The sequence below is a fragment of the Diabrotica virgifera genome, chromosome 6 (assembly GCF_917563875.1).
Source record: "Diabrotica virgifera virgifera chromosome 6, PGI_DIABVI_V3a".
In the NCBI taxonomy this organism is placed as follows: domain Eukaryota; kingdom Metazoa; phylum Arthropoda; class Insecta; order Coleoptera; family Chrysomelidae; genus Diabrotica; species Diabrotica virgifera.
The window spans coordinates 31,772,787-31,790,522 of record NC_065448.1 but is presented as its reverse complement, the minus strand read 5'-3'; the positions used below and the strand labels follow the sequence as shown (position 1 = coordinate 31,790,522).

The 17,736-nt window shown below is 32.1% G+C and overlaps 1 protein-coding gene across 2 annotated transcripts in view; it reads left to right on the top strand.

The window, feature by feature from the left end:
• Nucleotides 1-17,736, top strand: part of LOC126887534 (gastrula zinc finger protein XlCGF57.1-like) — a 155,896-nt gene that overhangs the window by 6,775 nt on the left and 131,385 nt on the right. Inside the window, exon 3 of one of the 2 annotated variants that reach the window (XM_050655190.1) lies at nt 14,977-17,640. The exons of the other annotated variant lie outside the window; for it this stretch is intronic. Within the exon in view, the coding sequence (XP_050511147.1) occupies nt 14,977-16,382 (1,406 nt within the window). The 3' untranslated portion in view covers nt 16,383-17,640. Of the gene's footprint in view, nt 1-14,976; nt 17,641-17,736 lie in introns of those variants that run through there. 2 annotated transcript variants of the gene reach the window in all.

Below are 17,736 nucleotides of genomic sequence, written 5' to 3'. Positions count from 1 at the left end.
TGAAGGTTTTTTTGTGTCATCTTAGGAATAGGAATGTAAAAGTCGACAAAATTTGAATATACCTACTCATATATCAAATATACAGGGTGTTCAGAAACTCTACCGACAAACGAAGACAGGAGATTCCTCAGATAATTTTAAGAGAATTTAACCCAATTCACCTAGTCCGAAAATGCTTCTTAAGGGAGCTAGAGCTCTTTGAATATGGCGTCATGTAAATAGTTTTTCTTAAATACCTCCAGAACGCTTCTATTTAGAAAAACGAAAATTGGTATGCTTATTTACATTCCAGAGATAAATCGATTCCATCCATTGCGAATTTCTAGTATCGATCATAGGCGTCCGTTTTGGGTACGGCAACGGGTATTTTATCGCATAACTTTTTTGTCTTTAACTTTTATGCATTTTTGAAACTGGATTATTAAATTGTGAGGTATTCCAGTACTAAAAGATACTGTTGCTTTAAGTCGGCCGGACACACCGTTTTCTAGAAAAATCGATTTGAAAGTTTTTCGTTTTTGGAATTTGAAAAAAAAATTGAAAAAAGTTTTCAACAAAAAACGAAGTATTTTACCAACAAAAAGTAAGAGTAACTTTTAGTACTCTAATACCTCATAATATAATAATCTAGTGTCAAAAATTCAAGACAAAAAAGTTATGCTATAAAATAACTGTTGACCTACCCAAAACGGACGCCTGTGACCAGTACTAGAAATTCGCAATTAATGAAATCGATTTATCTCTGGCATATAAATAAATGTACCAGTTTTCGTCTTTCTAAACAGCTTTTTTTTTGAAATTATCAACGAAAACTTTTCGTTTATAAATTCGCAACGTCTGTGTATTATTGCGTCGCCGCTCCTGCAAAACTAAGAGCAGATTTATCGATGGATTCCTATGTAGTTTTGTCTTCTGAATCCAAATCTGAAAACGACATTTCGATATCTCTAACCGTCTTCGAGATAATCGACCTCAAAGTCTAAAATATGACGTCACAATCCTTTTATTTTCTGCCGACACAATAACCGTCAGCTGAAATTGTTCGTAGTAAGTAGGCTAGTTTTTTAATCTGAATTTGTTAAGCAAAGCATAGATTATTATTTACATTTGAGTTTGACACTTCGTGAATGTCAAACTAAATTTTAAATTATTTATGTGTTAATATTATTTATGTGTATAATTATTTAAATATGTGTGATAAATGTATAAAAATACAATTTGAGTATATTTTGAAAGCAATAATGTATTATCCCGCGAGTAGTCGCGCGGTGAGATAGAATCTCAATTTTTATCCTTTTTCGCGATAACTTGATAAAAAATTTTGCAATTTTGAAAAAATTTCGTAAGTGCCTCGAGGAAGGGTGTAGTAATGTATAGGAATTTTTTTTCTTCTTCTTTTTGTGATATTTATGGCTTTGGGTGGAGCCAATTAGCTTTAACCCGCGAGTAGTCGCGCCGATAGATAGAATCTCACATTTCATCCTTTTTCGTAATATGTAGAGTAAAATTTGTCAGTAACGGCCACTAAAAATGAAAGAACTATTGGCCGATATAGAAAGGTGGACGGTATTGCCAGTTTTTGTAGTCTACATATAATTGGTTTGGGAAATTTTTAAACTGGCCGTTAGTACAGGTGGCCGATATTGGCAGTTGGCCGTTAATACAGGTTTTTTAAATAAAATTGTTAGAAATATATATTTTCAATATAAAAAGTAGATAAAAATAGTACAAAATAAAAATTTGTTTTAAATTCGTATTTTGAGATAGAATCTCACACGCGACTATCGACGTTACAGAAGTGAGCGCGACTACTCCCGGGTTAATAACTTTCAAAAGGTTTGTACGATTGTACGAGTAAGTATACGGCCTCCCCTTTAATGATAAATAGACTGTGTCATAAGTATTACAGTTCATCTGTTAAAAGTATCTTTATATTATGTATTTCACAATATTTGAAAATTGTTATTTAAAATGTTGTTTGGAATAAAAAATATGTTCTGATATATGAAATTACATCCTTCTAATGGAAAAAAATATTTGACTATTTATAAAAGATATTTGAATTTTCTCAAATTATGGATACCAATAACATCATTTTCATTTATAACTCTTGTATTTTTAATTTGACGAAGAAAAGTTATTCTTCATAAAAAGCTCTTCTTGGTCTAAGATTTATGATGCAACCATCATGAATCAAATTTTATTAATTTTATACGAGATAGGTATATTCCGATGGGTGAGTTGCCGGAATTTAATTAAAAATGAATTTAATAAAAAGAACGATAAATATTTTATTTATTGTAACGAAAATGTGTTTCGCTTTGGTCTTCGGAAGAAAAGGTGGATGTTAGCGACGACCAGACCCGATGCGTTTGCCTGCTGAGTTGTGACTAAAGAAAAAAACCACAAACGATAAATTTATGTTTGTGTTTCTTTTACTTTGACCAGCTGTCAATAAATCACTACGTCTGGCGTACACTTTCGCAGTTTTAAGAAAACAATTTCGATGCATTCTTTGTTGACATAATGGTCTGATATGATAACTAATTTATGTGGGTGAGGAAACAGATGTTGACAGAGTAAAGCCATGTTACTCTTAAACATTTTTGTATTTAATTTAATCTGAATTTCGAATGACTAAGTTGTTTCGCTTTTGAGAAAAAATATTAAAAATAAAATTAGCGAAATAGTAATTAAAGCGTATCGCTATAGGTATATAAAAATATGAATTTCGGAGTAAAGTATCTTTATAGTTTACATTTAAATTAGAACTAGCCTAATCTATGGTTAATATATCTATGATTATGGGTCAGTTTACCACTTAGCAACATTTTTGACTACCTGAGTTGACCCTTGTCATCTTGCAACCGCTCTCTAGCTGTCGACAGCGTGATCGAATTTCATCTTAACTGCTCGATCTGTCATCTGTATGGCAGCGAATATAAATTTATACTGTCGTGTTAGGCTCAAAGGCGGTAACTAACATTTGACAAAATGGTGGCAAAAGCGATTTCAAAATTGAATGCTAAAATTTTGGCCCGTTAGGGATTTATGGACTAGCTAATAGTTTTTATGCATGGATATATGCCCCAGTTTATTAAGGGAACCATTAATTATATTTTAAAACAAAGTTTTATATATAAAGAGGTAGATACCGCTAAAACGTTTTATCAAAACTTACTATAAAACTAAGCCTATTAGCGGTATGTGATTTACAGTTGTGATTGATATGAAATAAAAAGCGTTTCTGTGTATTAAAGTTTATTAAATTGAAAGAATTAAAGTACTATTAAATGTTATTATTTTGTTGAGCCACAATATGGCAACAACAAATTGACAATATTTAGTTGTCGTTATATCTGTTTTCTTTCAAGAGTCAATAAATACATATTGGTTCATTAATAATAATGTTCTATTTGTGATTCAATATAGACAATTAAATAGACAACCACAACATACCTTGTGTCTGGTACATACAAAAAACCTATTTAGTATTACAATGGTATTACCTCATAATTAACATTTTTTATAAAATATTTTATAGTACGTCTAATAATTTGGGCAGAACTGTACTTATACTACGAAAAAAACACAATCTGTTCAGATTGTTATAGATGTTTAAACATCTGCTGATGTTAAGCGTTTTAAAGAATTCTTCAACTGTGAATGTGATTGTAAACCATACTTTTCACTTTCTCGGCTATTATATTTTTATTTTATTTCTTAGCGACAAAGGTTTGCTATTTTACGACATGTTATTGTAGAGCTTTAAGATTTTTATGATCGCCGATACCTACCCTAATATTATGCATTCTTAGGCAAGCCGCACACCAACGAAACATGAAACGAAAAACATGAAACGTAAAACACGTTTCATGAAAATTAAACACGGCTAAACAAATCTTGAAGTCCGCCTACCAATGAAACGAGTGTGATTCATGCTCATAACACATTTTTATTTTCGGAAAGTTTCATAAATGGCCGGACGTCTATTTGTTTCTTCTTCTTCTTCAGGTGCCGTCCTCGTTCCGAAGTTTGGCTATCATCAAGGCTATGCGTATTTTTGATACCGTAGATCTAAATAATTGGCAGTTGCTGCACTTGTACCAATCTCTTAAATTCTTCAACCATGAATGTTTTCTTCTGCCAATGGATCTTTTACCTATTATTTTTCTCTGAATAATTAATTGTAGTAGCTGGTACTTTTGTCCCCTCATTATATGTTCCAAGTATTGCAGTTTGCGCTTTTTAATAGTAAGCGCAAGTTCTTTTTCTTTCTACATCCTTCGCAACACTTCCATGTTTGTCACTCTCTCTGTCCACTATATTCTCAGTATCCTGCGGTACATCCACATCTCGAATGCTTCTATTTTCCTTGTATCGATCTTTTTCAGTATCCAAGCTTCCATTCCATAGAAAAGAACTGACAGCACGTAACATTTCATGAGGCGAATTTTAAGATTTAAACTTAGCTCTCTTCCGCATAAAACTGTTTTCATTTTGGTAAAAGTAGCTCTAGCTTTTTCTATTCTGATCTTGATTTCTTCAGAGTTGTCGTTGTTTTCATTAATAACAGTTCCCAGGTAATTATATTTTCCTAACACGCTCAATTCTTTGATCATGTACGGTTATGCCAGAAAAATTTTGTGGAGATTTCGACACCATCATTATTTTTGTTTTTTTTTATGTTTAGTGATAAACCGAACTTTTCGCTGCACTCTACTATTCTGTTTATCAGTGTTTGGAGATCTTCCGGGGTTTCTGCTATTAATACTGTGTCATCAGCGTATCTCAAATTGTTTATTAAAGTGCCATTTATTTTAACTCCTATATCTTGGTCAGCAAGGGGTATGTTTATAATATCTTCTGAATATAAGTTAAACAAGGTTGGTGAAAGTATGCATCGCTGCCTTACGCCTTTTTTGATCTCGAGTTCCTCGGTTGTTTCCCGTTCTACTCTAATATTCGCCTTCTGGTTATAGTAAATATTGAATATAATTCTGAGGTCCCTTTTATGCAAGTTTTTCTCTACCAACAGTCTCATCAGCTGTTCGTGGCGAACTTTATCGAACGCGTTGTTGTAGTCAATAAAGCACACACACACACACACACACATATATATATATATATATATATATATATATATATATATATATATATATATATATATATATATATATATATATATATATCTCTTGGTTAACATCTAGGCATCTCTGGCACATGATATTAAGTGAAAATAGTGCTTCCCCTGTTCCAAGCCCGTTTCGAAATTCGAATTGAGTATCACTGATGTCAGCGTCTAGTTTTTTGTGAATTCTTGTATGTATCACTTTAAGAAATACTTTTAGTGTGTGTCCCATTAAGCTTATTGTGCGATGGTCGGTGCACAGTTTTGCGTTTGTTTTCTTTGGAATAGTTACAAAGGTTGACAGAAGCCATTCCTTAGGTATTTCTCCTGTTTTATAAATGCAGTTAAATAGGTCAACCAAAACATTTACTGTTTCATCTTCCACAAGCTTAAGAAGTTCCGATGGAAGTCCATCTGGACCCTGTGATTTGCCATTTTTCATTGTTTTTATAGCATATAGTATTTCTTCTTTAGAGATTTTTGGTTCTTCCTCACCTTGTATGTTACCAATATCATGATCCTCTCTTTCATCGGCAAAGAGTTCTTCTATATAATTCTTCCAGGTCGTAAGCTTTTCTTGTAGGTCAGTTATTATTTGGCAATTTGCGTTGTATAGCACATTGGGATGCTTCCTTTTTTGTATACCTGCCAATTCTTTTACCTTTTTATGTAGGTTAAACGTGTCATGTTTTAATTGCAGTTCTATTTGTTTAGCAGTGTTTTATTTCCATGAAACGTGATTTACGTTTCATGTTTCTTTGATGTGCCTTTGGCCTGCCTTATATTATTGGGTATTTCACAATATCATATTCGGTAAAATACCATTACTTACAGTAATTAGGGCAAATTTTAACATTTTATTAGTTGTATTGTGCAAACTAGTTATATGATATGATTAAAATATGATCACATTGTCCTTTAGACCGAAAAATACCTAATTATGGGATATATAAGATTTTTAAAATATTCAAACAAATTTTTGTATCATTATCCAGGTACCTGACGCATTCTTAGAAAATTAATAAAGGAATAAAACCAGCATTTTTGTATAAAACTTGGTAAAGGATTCTCAAATGATTAAGTAAAGATATCCCAAATCTACAATCCCGTATATATAATAGCATTGTATAACTAGACTACTAGACATTGTCTAGTTAAACAATGATAATAGCTTGTATTTAAACAAAAAATTGAATCAATGGGACTGCTAATCCCATGTACGACCAACAAAGGGTTAATTACAGAAAACTTTAAGTATGAAACAAACCTTGCGTCTGTACAGGCTGAACATAATTTTTTTCCACCTCTTGTAATTGCTTTACAATAAATTGTTCTCTTTCTATAATATTGTCTTCAGTGGTTTCACCAGTGTTTCACAACTCTTGCTCGACTTTACTTGATTTTCTAAAAAAAAACTAAATATTTTAAGTCTCTTTTTCTAAAAATGTTTGTGGACAGCGTGTGGATATATTATTAAGTTTTTAAAACCTAATTAAAAAAAAAGAAATATTTTTTAAATATGAAAATCTCTTACCGCCTAATTCAAGATATAAATCATCCACTTGGCGCAGAGTCATATTGTTTAGGACAACATAATTGGTTAATTCTTATATACTTTCGATATAATAATATCGAAAAGTTCTTACCATCCTCGCTAATTATTTCTTTTACTAACACAACTCTTTTAACTAACACAATAATGTAACCTTCTAAAGTTAGGCCGAATTTACTTTGTAATACTAAGGTGATTTGGCGGTTTCTAAATGTAGGCGTAGCATTCTTGAAAGTAGATTAGCGGTAAGTGCAATATGCTAAGGTATATGGACGGCAACTGTAGCAGATACCGTCAAAACGCCATAGTATTTAACATTTGCCGCCAAATGGCTTACGCCCGGTTTCATAATCAGTTAAAGTGGACTTTAAGTTTTAAGTTGGTACCCTTGTCAATGCAATTCATATGGGTAAATGTCAACGTTAAAGTGAACTTTAGTTAATGTTCACTTTAAGTTGATTATGAAACCGGGCGTTAGTATTTTAACTGAAAAGTGTAGATACCGCTAACAAAATTGCAATTTTATTTAAAATATAATGCTTCTACAATTCCAAAGACTTTGTAAATATATACTAAATACCCTATTCTACCTAAAAATACAAAAATCTCATTTTCGATAAAAAATCAGTTACCGCCTTTGGGCTTAGTACGGCAGTATAGTTCACAGTATTTCTGCTTCAACCAGTTGATCTCAACTGCTTCAAGCTATGTACGGCAGATCTAAGCGCTTGTTCACAATGGACGTAAAACATAATTTACGCGTAATGTATCCGTAATTCATAAAGTTGAACATGTAGAAATCAAATATAAGCGCTTGTTCACAATGGACGTAAAACGTAATTAGATACATATAGTGTATCCGTAATTCATAAAGTTGAACATGTCGAAATCAAATATAAGCGCTTGTTCACAATGGACGTAAAACGTAATTACACATAGTGTATCCGTAATTCATAAAGTTGAACATGTAGAAATCAAATGTAAGGGCCGGTATTTCCAACCTCACTTAAGCCAAAGCTTACTTTAAGCCTTTGCTTAAGCTTAGATGCCTGTATTTCCACTTCAATTTGAGGCTTAAGCCTAGGCTTAAACCAAATAATTTTAAGCTCACGCGGGAGTTGGTTTAAGCCTTTGCTTAAAATTTGTTTTCTGTTTTTTGAGGTTATTTCTATAGATTATTAATTAGAGAGTTATTTTGAAAACCAACTTTTGAGTAATAACGTTAGTATTAGATTATTAAATAATAATCTATTAATTTATTAATCCTAATAACGATTATTAAAATTCTTACTACTTTTGGAAGGTGTAGGCACATGACAATTATTTATTTCTACAATTAGTCGAGGAAATGAAGCTGGGAAAATGGCAAAACCTCGCAATTTTTTCGTCCAGCATCGATTTGTACAAAAATTTGGGATTAGGCTCATTTCACCCTCTAGTTCATTTTCTATATTGAGCCGTTGTACGCTTTTGGTTTTTTAAGGGTCAAAAACAACCCCTAATTGTAAAAAATTATAAAATAACATTTTAAACTTTAATATTGTCAAGATTTGCTTCTTATTAGTTACATAATGATTGTTTTGTGCTTTGAGATAATAATATCACAATATTTCAATCCTTAAAACCACCCTTGTTGGAGCTATATATGAAAAGTTTTCTTATCCTAAAAGAATAATTTCGGCTTGCATCAAATTACATAAAAATTTCCGGTTAGGATCATCTTACCCTGTACTTCATATTCTATATCATGCTCAGGGGCTTTGATTATTTTTAGGGGTGTAAACTACCCTTATTTTCAAAAATTATATAAAAACATTGTAAACTTTAATATAGGTAAAATTTGGTTTTGACTGGTTAAATAATGATTGTTTTATGCTTTAGGATATATCCTAATATTTCAACCCTTAAAAACCACCCTTAATAACATTGCAATTTTTATAAGTAGACAATTTAATAGATCTATACAGAAAAAAATGTAGAATTAAAGAATTACAAAAACATTTATTTACACAAAAATACGAATTTACAAATAGATAAAAATACACATACAAATAGTTTTTCAGTCATCCAGTGTACGAACCGGCTCTGTGGTATTATATAGGTACAGTGGAACCCCGATAAGTCGGCCCCCGATAACCCGGAAGTCCGGCTAACCCGGAAGTCCGGCTAACCCGGACCGATTTTCATCAGACAAAAATTTAACAAATAGACAATTTAACAATTTTATCAAATAAAAATGTATGTAGGCCAAATAATATTTCAGAGATAATGTGTATCTGTGTAATTTGAACACATAAGTACAATAGTAAAAATGATTCATGCACACGGCGGCAGCCAGAGCGACCGTCTCAGCTTATCGGAAAGAACAGACACCTGTCTGTATTCCTTTTTCTTTATTTATGTCAAACTGTCTTAGCATTGTTTAAAAAAGACGTGACTATTTAAAAATTCTTGTATTGTGTGTAGTACAGCCTATTAATCACTTCCGTTCTGTAATGTAATCGTGCTTCAGATTGTGTTTGCTTTGTCTACGTAATGGTAACAAAACGTAAAAATGTTGCAGTGACAATGGAAAAGAAACTAGAAACATTAGGTAGGATTGATAAAGACGAATCTTTAAAATAAATTTATTGCAGCATCATAATATGATATTATGCTACCATAGGTCTGGTCTGGATCCCGCGTATGAAAAAAAAGTTGATTAATAGCAAGCTAAAAATTTATTAATAGCTTAAGGGTGTCTAGTCGGATAAACTTTGATATATGAGAACACTGGAACAGGGGCAGTTTTAATTGTGGAACAGGTCAAAAATTTGGAACGGTCAGAACACGAAAATGGCACATTTGTTTTGTCCGACAGAACAGACATAAACTCTCCGAACAGAGATTAAACTCTCATGCAAAAATCAGACTGCTATTTATCACCTGTCATAATTCCTGTCATTTGACATATTCTACATGTTCCACTCATTAAAACGCCAATTTGGTGATAAATAGCAGTCTGATTTTTGCATGAGAGTTTAATCTCTGTTCGGAGAGTTTAAGTCTGTTCTGTCGGAAAAAATACATGTGCCGTTTTCGTGGTCTGACCGTTCCAAATTTTTAACCTGTTCCACAGTTAAAACTTCCCCTGTTCCAGTGTTCCCATATATTAATGTTTGTCCGACTAGACACCCTTAAGCTAATAACAAATTTTCAGCTTGCTATTTATCAATTTTTTTTGTACGCAGGATCCAGACCTACCATATTATGGTGTCGGTACATCTCTACAGTATGACTGAGTTTTTTACCAAGAAATGAACAAAACTCTACACTCTATACAACTATACGTAATTTAGATGTGTACTGTGCATATGTGTTTCATGTTTTTGTAATTGTAATGGAGGTTATTTATTAATTTTTACTATATTCTCCGGCTAACCCGGATTTTCGATAACCCGGATCGGCCGCGGTCCCGATTAATCCGAGTTATCGAGGTTCCACTGTACATTGAAAATGCTCTATAAGGGGACTATTCGAATTTTTCGAAAAAAGAAAAATTAGTTTTATAAACATAGCTCCTTCATTTTTGGCGATAAAAAGTTTTTTCAATAACAGTTTTGTAGTATTTTTGAAGAGTAATAATACTGTGTAAATTAAATTCCGTAAGATCTCTTAATTTTTAATGGAGGTGGGTTTAAAGGGCTCGAATAAGGGGATGTTTGCTCGTAAATAGATGTTTAAAACAACTATATCTCGTTAACTGTTCATTATAATGAAAATCTATGCGTAAGAAAATTTTAGCTCTTAAAAAAGCTACAATTTAGTAGTCTATCATTTTTTTCTTATCTCCAGTATTTTCGGAGATATTTTGAAGAAAATGATAAAAAATGCAAAATTGCAAGAAAACAATTTTTCTTTAAACTCCAATTTTTCTAAAATTAGGCCTTTTAAATAGGTCAACCTTCTTGGGTGTATTGATAATATAAATATAAAAGAAAATACAAAAAGGAAAAGACCAATTTTTAGTTACAAGGGCAGTTAGGGGGTTGTTTTCACTGTTTTTTTCGTAGAGAAAAACAGGTACCGACTTTTTTTTGATCAAAAGTTGCTCAACTTTTATGCTAGAAATTTTTATTATTTTTTTTTAAATCTTATTGTATGCTTGAAAAAACATCATATAAGTTTTCCTGGAAAAATGCAAAGTTTTCCCGTTATTTGGCTTTGATTATTTCAAATTATGCATTTGGCGAAAAAAGCTAACCTTTAACATGCCGTATCTCGGTTTGTATTGGTCGTAAAAATATTATAGAAACACAGTTTCGTTTGTGTTACTAAAAGATACAATTTTGATATCTACAGTTTTTTTTATAAATGCATATTTTTCGAGTTATTCTCCAAAAACCTTCTAAAAAAGTCGATCTTTCCGTCGAAAAACTGTTACTTTCAACCACGAATAACTCGAAAAATATTAGTTTTACGAAGAAAATGTAGAAAACATTTTTTTCTTAAAATTACTTTTTATATCGGTTTACATGGTTGAAATTAGGGATGGGAAAAACCTACCGGTTTAAACCTAAAACCGGTTTTTTTACTTCGCAATAACCGGTTTTACCGGTTATTTTTTTGTCCCGGTTATAACCGGTTTTTTCTTTTTAAAGAAAAAACCGGTTATTAGGTTTTTACGGTGATTAGGATTAGGTTAGGTATTATTTGGGATCCCAATCATAATTATTATTCTCAAGTAACTATTCCAAACAAAACCATAATTCAAATTTTATTTTATTTTATAAATACAGAAGCGAACTGAAAGTGCAATCTCACATCAGCCAGCAGAATCAGCTATTAAGTTTTATTTAATATTTCCTTGAAAAGGTATTTGTAATCATAATATTTACATAAGAAGTGTCTGTTTGAATTAGACTCAAGCCAATCATCATCTATTTTTCACACTAAACTCTTAACTCTTGACATTGAAAGTCGGTGAATGATTTTATCTGATTACCAAAAATAATGCTCTGCCTATGCATATCGTATTACGATTACGAATACGAATCTCCAAGAATGTCCCTACGTTTTCAAAACGATACACCCATACAGGAAGTATTAAATGAGTTAAAATGTACCTATTCTAGAAATATATACAAACGTGTTAAAAGTAATACATGATAATTTTTTTTGATGGTAGCAAAAATAAAAGATATATTGCATTATCCAATTTATTTTTAAGTAAAATATTTATCTTGATATTATTTTTTTTAAATCCCATTTCAAAGAGTCTGGGAAATTTTTTATAAGTTGAAATGGTTGGGGAATTTTTTGATTTTGGGAGGAGAGGAAAATTGTAATTGTAAATGTAACTTTGTAACCTATTGTATTAAAAAAACCGAAAACCGGTTTTTCCAAAAACCGGTTTTTTTTGGCCGGTTATAACCGCCAGGTTAAACCGTAAGCAAAAAAACCGGTATAACCGAAAACCGGTTTTTTGTCAAAAACCGCCATCCCTAGTTGAAATGTAATAAAAAATTCTCCGAGATGGGGTGACAACTACCCCCAAGGTTTTAGCGTACAGCAGAATGATATAGAAAATGATCCTTGGACTATTTTCTACCTTCTGTGAAAATTTCAAGTAAATCCATGCTGGACGAAAAAATTGCGATCCAAAATGCTTCATTTCCTGGACTAAATGATTGGTAGGTATGTATATTTATTGTACAAAAATAAACTTACATGCGAATTTGACATTTTAAGGAATATATCCAATAAACAAAATTACAAAGACAGATCTATTGCTTATGCAATATGAAATTGGCGCAGTTCTTGTACAAGAATCTGTGTCTGACTCAAATTCTTGTATCGTTTCTGATATCGTTTCTTGTATCTGTGTATGACACTATGCATTTTTTTTTTGACTTATCAGAAACGATATTAGAAATGATACAAGAAAATGTATGGTGTGATACAGCCTTTAAGGAAATGATGGAAATACGGCACCCGGCTTAAGCTTCTCCTTAACTTTTGACACAGGCTTAACTAAGCAAAAGCTTAAGTAGCTTTTGAAATAGGGCCGGTATTTCAATAGCTACTTAAGCTTTTGCTTAGCTAAGCCTGTGTCAAAAGTTAAGGAGAAGCTTAAGCTGAGTGCCGTATTTCCATCATTCTCTTAACTAAACTGATGCTCAGCTGTAAAGTTAATTGGTTTGGTACCTCTGAATACGTCAAAGTGCCAGAGCTAACTGTTCTGAGGTAAAAACCACTACTGTTGACATTTAATTTTATCTTGTCATCTGTATTAATTATTTTTACTTCACTTAATTTTGTGTAAACATGGTATAGTCGGTTCGCTAAACTCAGACGCAAATGGCTAAAGATTTTAGTTCGTAACTTTTTTGTTTTTTGCCAATTTTTACAAAATTTGCAAAATTACTATGGTTTGTTTTTTAACCAAGAGGAGTGATTCAAATTTACCGCGCTCTATTGCTTGTTTGTAATTGGTCCAACCGCAGGCAAGTTTACTCCACTGTTATAAAATTTTGACACTAATGACATTTACCAAATTTTGACACTAGTGACATTTCATAGGTTAATTAAGTTAGATCGGCGATTTTTGTGTTTTCTGTGTTATTTCTTTAATTTTTAGATTGTTAGTCTACTTTTATATAAAAAGCAGTTGTTTTTGGAACTCTTTAGCGACGTAATAATTTAATATAATATTTATCGATTACCGTTGAGGGCCGACTAGATCAACCAAAAAAGAAGATGTATTTGTTATTACTCTAGTGACTTTCTTGGGTGTGAATCTGTCTTTTTAGTTTACTCCTCCTGGTTAAAAAATAAACTATAAATATTTAGTAATTATTAACTATTTAGTAATAATTTTTTTGGCAATTTTACCAAATTGGCAAAATTACTAGCTTAAATCACTAGCCAGTTGAGTCTGAGTTTAGCGAACGGACTATACATGTGTTTTTAGTTTATTGTCTATATTTTCTCTGGTTATATTTTTATTGTTATTTTGCATAAGCAATAGATCCGTCGTTGTAATTTTGTTTATTGGATATATTCCTTAAAATGTCAAATTGGAATGTAAGTTTATTTTTGTAAAATAAATATACCTACCAAGCATTGTAGAAATAAACAATTTTCATGTGTCTACACCTTCCAAAAGTAGTAAGAACTTTAGTAATCGTTATTACGGTTAATAAATTAATAGATTATTATGTAATAATCCAATAATAACGTTATTACTTAAAAGTTGGTTTTCAAAACAACTCTATAATTAATAATCTATAGAAATAACCTCAAAAAACAGAAAACAAATTTTAAGCAAATGCTTAAACCAACTCCCGCGCGAGCTTAAAATTATTTGGTTTAATCCTAGGCTTAAGCCTCAAATTGAAGTGGAAATACAGGCATCTAAGCTTAAGCAAAGGCTTAAAATAAGCTTTGGCTTAAGTGAGGTTGGAAATACCGGCCCTTAGTATTCACAATGGGTAAACGTAAAATTTATGGTTATGGTTGTGTTACTTTTAAACGTAAGGATTACATAAAGTTGAGATTGTTTCAACTTTATGTTTGAATTACGTGAATTTTAAGGACAACTATAGTATTCTTTGTATTTTAATGTTGGTGATCAATTGAGTTTGACAATTCAAACAGGTGGATTCTGTCAGTTTACTTATGGTTTGTTTTTGTTTACCCCTTATGTTTATTATATCTCGGGTTGTGATAATAAATTAAATTGCCAAATTAAATGAAATGGAGAAAGTGGATATTGAACTTTTAATTCAGCTTGTGCGTTGAAAGCCCTTCTTATAATATAGTAAGGGTGATAAACATTTTAAAAATGTATATAAAAATCCTTGTATAAGTAAAAACCACTCTGCATCATAAACTCTCCTTTTTTCTTTTTGGTTTATTTGTTTTTTAAATCGTCCTTAACAATAAAATGGTAAGCACGCCAAACCAGATATATTCATATTTTTGTTAAATGCACACAAATTTAAAAACAAACATGTAGGTATTTATTTACTTACATCAACCCATAACCCATAAATAACGTTTTGACATTTGACAATCAAAATACCTGTTTTGTTACGTAAAATTTAAGTCTATTGTGAACACTTCATAAAATTATCTACGAATTACGGTTTACGAAATGATAACGCTTTATGTTCATCTTATGGTTACGTCCATTGTGAACAAGCGCTACGACTTGCTGCCTGACATTTGATTATGTTTAACTTTGTTTACTATTTTGAGTCTGTATTCATTTTTCTGTTGTAGTAAATGTTTATATTGGTTTGCATTTTAGGTTTTACTCAGAAGAATAAAATGAAAATTATGGAAACAGTTTATGAACATTCATTCCATAAAGAACACTATATGAGTCGGCATACCAAGGGAAAAACAGTAAATAAAAATATAAAAGTTCAGACTAGACGGGGACCTTATAAATGTGAGATTTGTTTCAAACATTTTTCAAAAAAACATCATTTAAAACAACATTTAAGAAAGCACAGTGGAGAAAAACCTCCCAAGTGTGAAATCTGTTTTAAGCAGTTCAGTCAAGCGGGTGATTTGAAAAGACATTTGAGAGTGCACACTGGAGAAAAACCTCACAAGTGTGAAATTTGTTTTAGGCAGTTTAGTCACGCAGGTAGTTTGAAAAGACATGTAGGAGTACACACTGAAGAAGAACCTTACAAGTGTGAAATCTGTTTTAAGCTGTTTAGTCACGCAGGTAGTTTGAAAAGACATTTGAGAGTGCATACTGGAGAAAAACCTCACACGTGTGAAATCTGTTTTAAGCAGTTTAGTCAAGTAGACCATTTGAAAGTACATTTGAGAGTGCACACTGGAGAAAAACCTCACAAGTGTGAAATTTGTGTTAAGCAGTTTAGTCAAGTAGACCATTTGAAAGTACATTTGAGAGTGCACACTGGAGAAAAACCTCACAAGTGTGAAATTTGTTTTCAGCAATTCAGTCAAGCAGGAACTTTGAAAGTACATTTGAGAGTACACACTGGAGAAAAACCTCACAAGTGCGAACTCTGTTGTAAGCAGTTTAGTCAAGCAGGTGATTTGAAAATACATTTAAGAGTGCACACTGGAGAAAAACCTCATAAGTGTGAAATTTGTTTTCAGCAGTTTAGTCGAGTAGGACATTTGAAAAGCCATTTGAGAGTGCATACTGGGGAAAAACCTCACAAGTGTGAAATTTGTTTTAAGCAGTTTGGTCGAGTAGAACAGTTGAAATCACATTTGAAAGTGCACTCTGGAGAAAAACCTCACAAGTGTGATATCTGTTTTGATCAGTTTAGTCACTTAAGTAGTTTGAAAACACATTTGAGAGTGCACACTGGAGAAAAACCATACAATTGTGAAATTTGTTTTAAGCAGTTTAGTCACGAAACTAGTTTGAAAAGGCATTTACGAGTACACACTGGAGAAAAGCCTCACAAGTGTGAACTCTGTTTTAAGCAGTTTATTGACACAAGTAATTTAAAAACACATTTGAGAGTGCACACTGGAGAAAAACCTCACAAGTGTCAAATCTGTTTTAAGCAGTTTAGTGAAGTAGGTACTTTAAAAACACATTTGAGTGTGCACACCGGACAAAAACCTCACAAGTGTGAAATTTGTTTTAAGCAGTTTAGTCGACCTGTTTCTTTAAAAATACATTTGAGAGTGCACACGAGAAAAATCTTACAAGTGTGAAATTTGTTTTAAGCAGTTTAGTGAAGCAAGTAGTTTAAAAACACATTTGAGAGTGCACACTGGAGAAAAGCCTCACAAGTGTTAAATTTGTTTTAAGCAATTTAGTCAAGCAGGTTTGAAAATACATTTAAGAGTGCACACTGGAGAAAAACCTCACAAGTGTGAAATCTGTCCTAAGCACTTTAGCCAAGCAGGTTATTTGAAAAAACATTTGAGAGTGCATACGGGAGAAAAACCTCACAAGTGTGGAATCTGTTTTAAGCAGTTTTAGACGAAGGGGCAGCGTTGAAAAATCTCTGAATTTATTAAAGTTAGTTTTTTCACAGTTGATTACTGTGATTGTGTAGAAAAACATACTACGGTCGGTCAAGCGAAACGTAACAGGGGTTACTGATAGGTTATCAAAGTTGATTTCCTACGAAGGTAATGCAATCAATTTACTAAGGCTGAAAATCACTACACACATTCTAAATTAAATACAAATAAAAGTTATTATAGTCGGTCAGCTGTATGACGGGACAGAGCCCGTCAAAAAATCATTTTAAAAATCGAATCACTTTTGTATTTTACATTTTTTCTAATTCTCTAAATAAAGCACATTCACTTGGGCCGACCGACCGGCTCTGTTCCGTCATACAGCTGACCGACTATAATACCTTTTATTTATATTCAATTTAGAATATTTGTACCGATTTTCAGCCTTAGTAAATGGATTGCATTACCTTCGCAGGAAAGCAACTTTGATAACATATCAGTAACCCCTGTTCTACGTTTCGCTTGACCGACCGCAGTATGTTTCTCTACACAATCACAGTAATCAACAGTGAAAAAACTAGCTTTAGTAAATTCAGAGAGATTTTTCAGCGCTGCCTCTTGGACTATTTCGCCATGCAAGTAATTTTAAAACACATTTGAGCGTGCACACTGGGGAAAACCTAACAAGTGTGAAATCTGTTTTAAGCAGTTTAGTCAAGCAGGTGCTTTAAAAAGACATTTGAGAGTGCATACTGGAGAAACAACTAACAAGTGTGAAATTTGTTTTAAGCAATTTAGTCATTAGGGAGGGCCGAAAAAAACTTTTTGAAATTATACTTCTTTAGGCGCGATTGAGAGTAAAATTTCATAATACTGCACGCATGCGCACACAGACAGTATGGCGTTTAGTTGCTATCTTTCAAGTCATGTATAAATATATCAGTGCAAGAAAAGGTGTGAAAAGAATATATTAGTGTTTTTGGTAAATATATTTATTATAATTTTTGTGTCTTTGGATTTGTCTTCCTTAGGAGTAAGATGAGTATTATAAAACATTTTATTGTATATTTATTATACTTCACCTTGTCTGTTTGTTACC